This window comes from Sodiomyces alkalinus, assembly GCF_003711515.1.
Source record: "Sodiomyces alkalinus F11 unplaced genomic scaffold SODALscaffold_9, whole genome shotgun sequence".
Taxonomy (NCBI): Eukaryota; Fungi; Ascomycota; class Sordariomycetes; order Glomerellales; family Plectosphaerellaceae; genus Sodiomyces; species Sodiomyces alkalinus.
Window position 1 is genome coordinate 116,210 of NW_021167087.1, and position 10,381 is coordinate 126,590.

Below are 10,381 nucleotides of genomic sequence, written 5' to 3' on the forward strand. Positions count from 1 at the left end.
AAGAGACTATAGTAATAGCTTAATTTAACGGATTAAAAGGATCGTATCGAGTAGTCGAAATAACTACACGAAGAGATTCAATATACTAAAGCCGCGGCTAAGGCCGCGGCCGTAATAATAATAACGGCCTACGAGGGCGTAGTACATCTAATAGATATAGATCCGATTCAGTAGATCCGGCTAATCAGGATCGAGGAACTAATTCAGATAGAATTAAATTAAACGGTTAAATAGGGCGGATTTAGATCCCTTTTACAAGGGCGTTTTCCCTTAACTATTAATTTTATATTAGAAAAGTTAAGAGCTTTTAGTTTAAACCAAAGTCTTTAATTAGTTAGTTAACCTAAGGAAGACCCACCTTAATTAAGGGGGTGTATCGTATAGGCACACGGACCACGACGTGGTCCCTAGGAGATCTATGCCTGACTAAGGGCTTTGGATCTTGGGGACCTCGGGTATCAGGATATAATAGGGGCGGATACCGGAAAAGACCGGATAGGATCCAAATGATATAGTACCTATAATAGAGTCTTCGCCACCTAAATTAAGGGCATAAGAGACTCTCATAGATATAACTTAATATAATACATATACACGAGATTTCTGCTCTACTAAGTTAATTATATAAGTGCTATTTGACGTGCGATATTAGGCGTAGATAGGCGTTAAATCTCGATATCTTTAATATTAGGCAGGCGTAATTAACTGTTAAGACAGGATATATCAAAAAAAGCTTCTTCTAATAAATCTAGTAATAGGTTTAAAATAGGGATTATAGAAAAACTGGTAAAGTTATAAGTGCTTAAAGTTAGAGTGTTTAGGTGGAAGAAAAACGTTTTTAGTATCGTGATAGCTTTAATTATCTAACGTTAGTCTAGTAGCGATATTTATGTTTATACCTACCTATATAAAATAGGTGAGAAAGTACGGATCGGCAGTCTAATCTAATGAGCGGTCGGGACGTGGGGCAAAGTCTCGAACTAACGTTTCTGATCCTGGAAGAGGTGTAGAAGAGCGGAGGGAAGAAGTCGGGCACAAGATCGAAAGGGACGCCATTCTCGCCAGAATCGAAACCTGGGAAGTGGATGTGTCGCCTTCTGAGGAGCATCAACATTCCCCGCCTCCTATGCAGCGCAGCGCGCCGCACTCTTCAAGCAAGAGTCCGGCGGGTGTCCCGCAGCATTGGGGTTGTGCAAGCCACATCGATATGTACCACCGTGAGGGTTGAGGACCCTATAATGACAAAGGGGCCGCGCCATGAGAAACCCATCTACTCATATACTCATATTGTAGGAAGGTAGACGTGACGTGCCTTGCGACGAAGTATGTCCACACTGAAGCAAATAACGGAGGCTGCGAGAAGAACAGTTGTTTTGAGGTAGACACGTGCAGAGCGGTTGATTTATCGTATTTCCCGGGCCGGTTTCTGACACCGAACAATCTGCCCATAGCTGATGTATCTAACTACCTTATTAGGTAGGTACCCTACCAACCTGGAATGTAGCTCACCTCTCGGTTTCCTCGCTTCAAAAACTGCAATGAAGTCAGCTGGACCCGCCCCGGAGAAAAATGGAAAGTTGACTACTTCGGTAGGTTCATATGCAAGGCTGAGGGCGTGACCGCCAATCAGACACGCGAGCCCCTCCCGCCCTAATTACACATTTCTACCCACACAAAAATTGATTTCCGGAGCTCAACGTCCCCGGGCTCGACCTCAGATAATCCCAACAGCCACCAATTCACACCTTCCTTTCCCGTTCCCTAATTGTGTCGATTGTCGCGCATTCAGAATGGCTGAGCAGTTGGTTCTGAAGGGCACCCTTGAGGGCCATGTAAGTTCGATATGCTCTCTAACATGTCCCAATTTCGGAACCTGGTAAATCGAAGTCTTCGCTGACGAACAATGCTAGAATGGCTGGGTGACCAGCTTGGCTACCTCTATCGAGAAGTACGCATATGGCGCGAGCATTCCGACCAGCGCCGACTCCACCGCGGCGACAAGCTCTTGCTAACGTTAAGATTGCAATTATAGCCCCAACATGCTGCTCTCTGGCAGTCGTGACAAGACCCTCATTATCTGGAACTTGACACGCGATGAGACCCAATACGGCTATCCCAAGCGATCCTTGCACGGCCATTCTCACATTGTCTCGGACTGTGTACGTGACATGCACTTCGAGGCAGCAATACCAGGTTTTACTGACACGGGAGGCTTGGGATGGATGTTGTAGGTCATTTCCTCCGACGGTGCCTACGCTCTGTCCGCTTCGTGGGACAAGACTCTCCGACTCTGGGAGCTTTCGAGCGGCACCACCACTCGTCGCTTCGTCGGCCATACCAACGACGTCCTCTCCGTCTCTTTCTCTGCCGATAACCGCCAAATCGTCTCCGGTTCTCGCGACCGGACCATCAAGCTTTGGAACACCCTAGGCGACTGCAAGTACACCATCACGGACAAGGGCCACACCGAGTGGGTTTCCTGCGTCCGCTTCAGCCCTAATCCCCAGAACCCTGTCATTGTCTCCAGCGGCTGGGACAAGCTTGTCAAGGTAAGCGCTCACAATTCACATTGATCAGCCCAATGAAGGCCAGGAATTCCATATGATGCCATACCAAGTATTTGCTACTTCAGAGCCTGTTAACGCGGGCCATGAGACCAACTATTCACCTTTCACTGATGTCCTCCTGTGCCTCATCGTTGGCTGATTACTACACCCCGTCTCATGCATGGGATGATCGCTAACTGAGAAACACAGGTTTGGGAGCTCAACACCTGCAAGCTGCAGACTGACCACATCGGACACACCGGCTACATCAACACTGTCACCATCTCTCCCGACGGTTCTCTCTGCGCTTCGGGCGGTAAGGACGGTACTACTATGCTTTGGGATCTCAACGAGTCGAAGCACCTCTATTCCCTCAACGCCAACGATGAGATCCATGCCCTCGTCTTCTCCCCCAACCGCTACTGGCTCTGTGCTGCCACTGCTACCAGCATCATCATCTTCGACCTCGAGAAGAAGAGCAAGGTCGACGAACTGAAGCCCGAATTCACTGCCGTCGGCAAGAAGAGCCGCGAGCCCGAGTGCGTCAGCTTGGCCTGGAGCGCCGACGGCCAGACTCTCTTTGCTGGTTACACCGACAACATCATCCGCGCCTGGGGTGTGATGTCAAGGGCATGAACTCCCAGACGGGGATGACGGAATGGTGTAGGTGAAGCCTTGGCTAGGAACACGGTAGATCATGGCGGGCGTCCCAGGCTGGCGTCTCGTTTGTCCTTGGGATGCACAGGATTGGTCAATCGACATGATTAAGGGGATGAATGATTACATTGCTGGCTAATAGGTACGTAGCCAAACAAAAATGGACAATGGACAGTGGTCATGATCATAGAGACGACCGTCATGCATTTTCTATGGAAGACAAATATTAAATTGTCGGCCGTTGAGACCTTGTGGCTCAATACAAGAACATCTGGAATTGGTATTTTCAACCGTTCCGTATCTCACAGTATCGCCATTGATTTAAGCCCAGGGTACGTTTATAAGCATTTATATCGCACGTCAAAATAGCACTTGTATAGTAAACCTGATAGAGCAGAAATCTCGTGTGTGTGTATGATATTAAGTTATATCTAATTCATATAGGTCTTTTATACCCTTAATTTAGGTAGTATAGACTCTATCTACTATCAAATAAACCGTAGTCTAAATCGTTATAAAATAGGTTAAAATTAATTAAGGCAATTATATATAATTATAACTGTGTACAGACTATTAGAGAATTCCTGCTACTATAATAGTAGTGGTAAAGATTCTGCTAGTATCTACCGCATAGGCACACGGACCACGACGTGGTCTATAAGGGATCTAGGGGGGATCCACGCTATAACTAAGGGCTTCGGATATCGGGGACCTCGGATAGCAGGATATAACAGGGGCGGATACCGGAAAAGACCGGATAGGATCTAAATAATATACTACCTATAATAGAGTCTTTACCACCTAAATTAAGGGTATAAAAGACTCCTAGATATAACTTAATATAATATATATATACGAGATTTCTACTCTACTAAGTTAATTATCTAAGTGCCTATTTAATATACGATAGTTATAAGCCCGGTTTATAACGCCTAAATAATAGATATTAATAAGGCTACCCCTATTCTACTATAAAAGTAATTATATCTATATAAGCACTCTAAAATAACTATTATCGACTTAATTAGAGTAATTAAGAGATTAATTAACCTACCTATTAACTAACCGATAAACGATAAACTAGTAAAGACATCTTCTAATATATCTAACGCCGAATAAAAGGCGGCCGCTACTACCCTTATTAATTAGAGGGATTAGGTAGTATAGGAGCGCGCCGTACGCGGTAAATCTGCCTCTTACTAGGATAATTACCTTAATCTAAAGCTAAGCGATAAAGAGACTAACGCCTATCTCCTCCCTAGACCAGCGCGGCCTAATATCCGTAAATATAAAGCCCTTACCGTAGACCCCGACGCGGAGGAGGCTATAGCTACCCTATCTTCCACTATCACGGCTACTCTGTTTTCCACTACGCTAAAGGACGATAAGGCTATAGACGCTACGGATACCGCCGCCACGGCTACCACGGCCGGTACCACGGTAACCACGGCCGCCGGTAAAAAGAAGACGGCCGCCTAATAAAAGGCCACGGCCGTAATAAAAGAACTACCAATATGGACGTTTACGTCTATCGATAACCTCTCTAAAAAGGGGCGTACGCGTTACCTATAAGATCGCCGCGTATACCGCGAGGAAAAGGCAGACTATAACGCGTAGTAAAAGGAGTTTAATAAGGTATACTCCTATATTAAAAGGACTATTTATACTATATTATATAACCTCCTCGCCTAGTTATAGGATAATACCGTAAATAACCTATAGGCCTAGATTACCCTCCTCTACGTGTATACCGGACTAATACCTATAGACCTTTATAAGGAAGCCCAAGTCCTATACCGACGATATACTACGCCTATAAAGGCTATATCTAAGGATATAGACGGCTAGGTTATAAGCTAGAAAATAGCGATAATATACTATAAACACGTAGGCGTTTTAGAGCTGTTAAGCGCGGACTATTCGGCGGAAGACGCCTTAAAAGCTATTAGACCTATTACCAAGGAATAGAGTAATAACTACCTAATAAATAACTACGATAAGATTACGGAAAACGAGCTAATACTTAACGACTTCGTAAAGGCTCTACGGGCGGTTCTTAGTAATATAAAGAGCCTATAGTCCACCGCTATAAAGCCTAGAGTTAGGAGAGGCGCCTTTAATACCCTTAGGAACCTCCCTGATACTAAGGATACTACTAATAACGATAATAATAAGAAGCGCCCTTATAATAATATATCCGGAAAGGCTATCCCTCCTATAATAAGGAGGCCCTATAAGATATATAAGAATACCTATACTACCGCCGCCTATTAGTACGTAAGGCCGGATATACGCCCTTATACCTAGTATAGCCGTGAAGATAGTACGAAGGTCGCGGAAAAGAAGATATATTATTATAGTTTGAAAAGCCGCGTGGATACCGCGATATAGAAGAGGCGGGAAGTAGTAGCTATTACCACTAATAAGATAGAGGAAGTCTAGGAAGATTGATTCTATAATACTACGCCTACTCTAATAGTTTATAAAGACCTGTCCGTTACCGTGATAGGGAGACTAGGCGCCCACCCACCCTAGGGGGTAGCGCGCCGTTATACGATAACACTATTAAGATTATAGTAAGAATAAGGGGTATCCCTTTCTATTAACTAAGCCAGAGCGCTATTATACTACGCGATCCTAGACTTAGGATCGTTAATCTATATCTTTAATAATTAAGGCCGTTTTACGGCCGTTAAACCACCTGTTATAGCCAACGAACCTAACATGCACAAAGGATGCACAGGCGGCATGCCAGGGCATAACCAAAAGATGACTCAGGGAGAGGTCACGTGTTAGGCCACGTGATACAAGGAAAGGATACTTTGGTATATAAGGAGTGTTCACTAAGGGCCGGGTGAGTAAGAGTGAATAATATAGGGAGTGATCACTAAGGGCTAGATAAGCAAGAGTAAATAATATAGGGAGTAATCACTAAGGGCCTAGTAAGTAAGAGTGAATAACCCTATATATACCTTAGTATTCTAGGCCTTACTTCTACTAGAGAATAAGGTATCGATTAATCTAAGTCTTTACCTAGACTACTATTCTACGCTTAAACCTACCTTATAAAGAAGACGCCTAGTCTTTACGACGTAACTACGACTAGACTACTACGAATAATAGTTACTGCTCTTTAGTTAATATCCTCTTCTTATTTTAAACTAAAACCTTAACGCTAGTCCCCTATCGTCCGCTATACTATAAAGGACCGGAAGCCGTCGTAATATTTTAATCGATCCTGTTTAGTAAGTAGACCTTAACACCTAATAAGCAGTACTCTCTTAACGAAAGGTAATATATCGAATAACGCTAATACTACGGGTAACGCTACTAGTAATACTTAAATAACGGCCGCCACGGCCGCCGACCTAATATAAGCTATACGTAATTAAATTACGTAACTCCACCGAGAGAACTAGTAACTCCGAGCTTAGATCGAGGCACTATATCCTAGTAATCTAAGGTATAAATACCCAGAGCTACCTAAGTATAATAGAACTCGGGGATAGCTATAAGGCTTTCTAACCTATCTCCGGGGGTATTTCTTATTCTATAGGGACACCCTTAACACGGAGGAGGCGAAAGTTCTCTGCGCTATAGTACTCCTCACGGCAGACGCCTATAGGTGGTTTAAGCCTATCCATAGGGACTATTTAGAGTACCTTAATAATCCTACTAAGAGGGAGGACAATACTACGGCTATTTTCGGCGACTTCGAGGTTATCGCTTAGCGACTCGGCGGTATTTTTAGGTAACCCGATAAGAAAAGGGTCGCTACCTAATAACTTAAAAAGCTTCGATAGACTAAGTCAGCAGCTAACTATACCGCTAAGTTTTAATAAATCGCCTCGAAGCTCGACTATAATAATAAACCCCCTATAGACTAATACTATCGTGGACTTAAAAACGAAGTTAAGGACGAACTATATAAGCTTAACCGCCTAAAAGACTTTAGCACGTTTATAGCTATAGCTATTCGGATCGATAACCGATAACTTAAATAACGAATAATAAAACGCTAGAACCCGAATACCACGATATATACTATTTATTATAGGAGGAACTAAGCTAATAGTAGTAGGAAATAGCTATACCTACGCTAATTCGGGAGTACCTCGTATAGATACTATAATAGTCCTATAAAGCTTAATAATATTAACCGATAGAATAATAAGCAGGGTAAGAAAGATATAAGTAAAGTTAAATACTATAATTACGATAAAATAGGCTACTTCGCGCGTAATTACTAATAGCCTAAAAGAGAATAATCGTAATAATAGGCTAATATAATCGGAAAAGAGAAACCCTAGAAGGAAATTAACGCTATTAGATACCTAGAAATTTATAAGGACGAAACACTATACGCTAACCTCTATTACATAACCTACTACGATAACTATTATCTAGTATACTAATCAGAGAAGGACGGAGCTAGATACTACCCTAAGAGACCCTAGAAGATACTCGTTATAGTATCTAGTAACGAGTACGATAACGACTATAGCCTTAAAATCCTCGACTAGGATAATAATAGACTAGTTTTATAAACCACCGTAGAAATCCTTTAAAAAAACGGATAGACGAAAGAAGAAGCTAAAAGATAGAAGCAGATCTTAGAGATCCAGAAGAAATAGGAAGTCCACACGAATACTAGTAGTGGAGGCTTTAGCGCCCTCTAGGAAGTAGGACTTACTCCCGAAGAGAAATACTAACTTAAGAAAGAAGATTATACACGTTATATATAGGAGGAAATCGCTAAACTCGAAGAGTAAGATTAGGAAACAGAGTCCGACAGAGTTCCGGATAATAATATAAACTTCTAGTATTAACTTATAGAAGTAGCCGACCTAATTAAGGAGGAAACTATTTAGCTACGGATACTTAATTAGCTCGCGGAAGAACCCCTTAGATAAATCCACTAAGTTTATTTTACTAAACTTAGCTTTAATAACGCTTACCGTAAAGTATTTACGGATACTAGCAAAAAATAGCAACGAACTATATATTAGCGACCTTATTATACTTAGGAAGACCGAGATACTTTTACCGGCCTAATAATAAGCCTATAAGGATCGAATAATTAACCACCTAAGTACTAAACGTATAAGAAAGGATAGATAATACACGCTAACTATCCAGGCTATAGCCTAATCCTTTAAGTTAATTATATCAAGGATATATACCTTATATATAAGGAACGTAAATACGCTAATAAGTTCTAGCCATAGAATACAGAATAAACCCTAGAAGATAGAGTCTATTTAAAAAGATAACGTGATAACTAGGTTATCACGGAAACCAGGGATAAAGGATATAAGATTCGCCTCTAACCACCTAAAGACGATTACTATAAGTATCGGTTAGACAAACATACAACTATTAGCTATATAGTATACGCTACCGGAAAAATCCGATAACTAGAGCGAGACTAAGAAGCTTAGAAATCACGCTTCTAGGCCCTTAATAAGCGCCTATAATAGATAGAATAGCTCTTAATCTAGTATAGGTTCTTAGATAAAGAAATATCCCTCGAACACTAAGCTAAACGGGTAAAAAACTAGGAGTATACTATCGTAAGGAGTATATAAGAGGTACTTAATAGATATACTCTATAATATGTAGTAGTATAGGGTATTACTATATTAGAATACGACTCGATAAACACGAGATAAACGTATTATTAGATATAGGTATAGTAGGAAACTTTATCTTACTAGTAGCCGTGAGAAAGTTCTTTATACCCTAGGTTAGGAAATACCTAGAAGATAAGTATAAAATTACTCCGTATACGGGAAAGAACTAGTCCTAAGAAAAAGTTATTATTAGCTAGGAGACTATATACCTTTAGGTTAAAATTTAGAATAAGACTAAAGTAATAAAGTTTAACGTATATGATATAGGCTATAAGGATATTATGCTTAGTAAGCTATAGTTTAACGAGTAGAATCCCGATATAGACTAGAAGCTTAGCTAGCTTTAGTAGAGATTAGAGAGTAAGTAGAAGACTATAAAGAAAACCTTACCCGATCCCGATATCCGTCGAAAATAGTAGGAAGACTTACCGATAAAGGAGCCTTAAGGAGACTTAGATAGCCACTAAAAGTTAAGGACTAAGGCGAAGGAAGTATAAAAGACTTTAAGAGAGTAATAATAGCACGATAACCGACACGTAATAAATATTATTAAAGGAATCTATTAGATTATCTAAGCAGAGAAAGGACTCGCGGAAGGCGATTATAATAGACTCGCTAAGGTATTACTAAAATACCGTAAATATAAAAAGCTATTTACCGAAAATCTAGAAACTAGATTACCGAAATATCGATACTACGATCACGAGATACCCCTTAAGGAGGGTATACACCCGAAATTCTTTCTAATCTACGGACTAAATTAAAAGGAATTGATACCTTAGAAGAATATCTTAAAGAAATACTAGTAAAAGGCTATATTAGAGTATTATAGTTACTAGTAGGATATCCTATCCTGTTTATACTAAAGAAAAACGGTAAGCTATAGCTATATATTAACTATTAATAACTTAACGATATAACTATTAAGAACCGCTACCTATTACCTTTTATCTCGGAGATATAAGATTAGTTAGTTAGAGCGTAATAGTTTATAGCACTCGACTTAAAAAGAGCCTATAACTTATTTAGAATTAAGAAAGTAGAAGTGTGGAAAATAGTATTCTGAATAAAGCGAGGATATTTCGAGTACCTTATTATACCCTTTAGATTAATAAATACGCCGGTATCGTTCTAAACGCTTATTAACGATATTCTAAGGAAGTATCTAGACTATTTCGTTATAGTATACCTAGACGATATCCTTATCTTCTCTAAAACACTTAAAGAATACCGATAATACGTTTACACGATCCTATAACTCCTATAAAACGCTAACCTACTAGTCGAACCAGAAAAAGTATAATTCTATATATAAGAAGTTAACTTTTTAGGGTACACGATACGACTTAACGAAATCTGTATAGAGAAGGCGAAAATCTAATACGTCTTTAAGTGGCTATAGCCGTAGAATATTCGCGATATTCAGTCTTTCCTCGGACTCGTTAACTACTATCGACGACTTATTAAGGACTATAATAAGATCGTTATTCCCTTAACGGAAGTAACTAAAAAGGGCCTTAAGTTTAATTAGAACGAAAGAATAGA

General features: G+C 40.5%; 1 protein-coding gene across 1 annotated transcript; it reads left to right on the top strand.

Moving 5' to 3' along the window:
• Nucleotides 1-1,722: 1,722 nt before the first annotated feature.
• On the top strand, nucleotides 1,723-3,658 carry SODALDRAFT_335269 (WD repeat-containing protein 5B). The gene is made up of 5 exons (XM_028612410.1): nucleotides 1,723-1,832; nucleotides 1,911-1,948; nucleotides 2,033-2,159; nucleotides 2,232-2,549; nucleotides 2,757-3,658. The coding sequence occupies exons 1-5, from the start codon at nucleotides 1,791-1,793 to the stop codon at nucleotides 3,180-3,182; spliced, it is 951 nt and encodes a 316-aa protein (XP_028464006.1). The 5' UTR covers nucleotides 1,723-1,790; the 3' UTR covers nucleotides 3,183-3,658.
• Nucleotides 3,659-10,381: the final 6,723 nt, after the last annotated feature.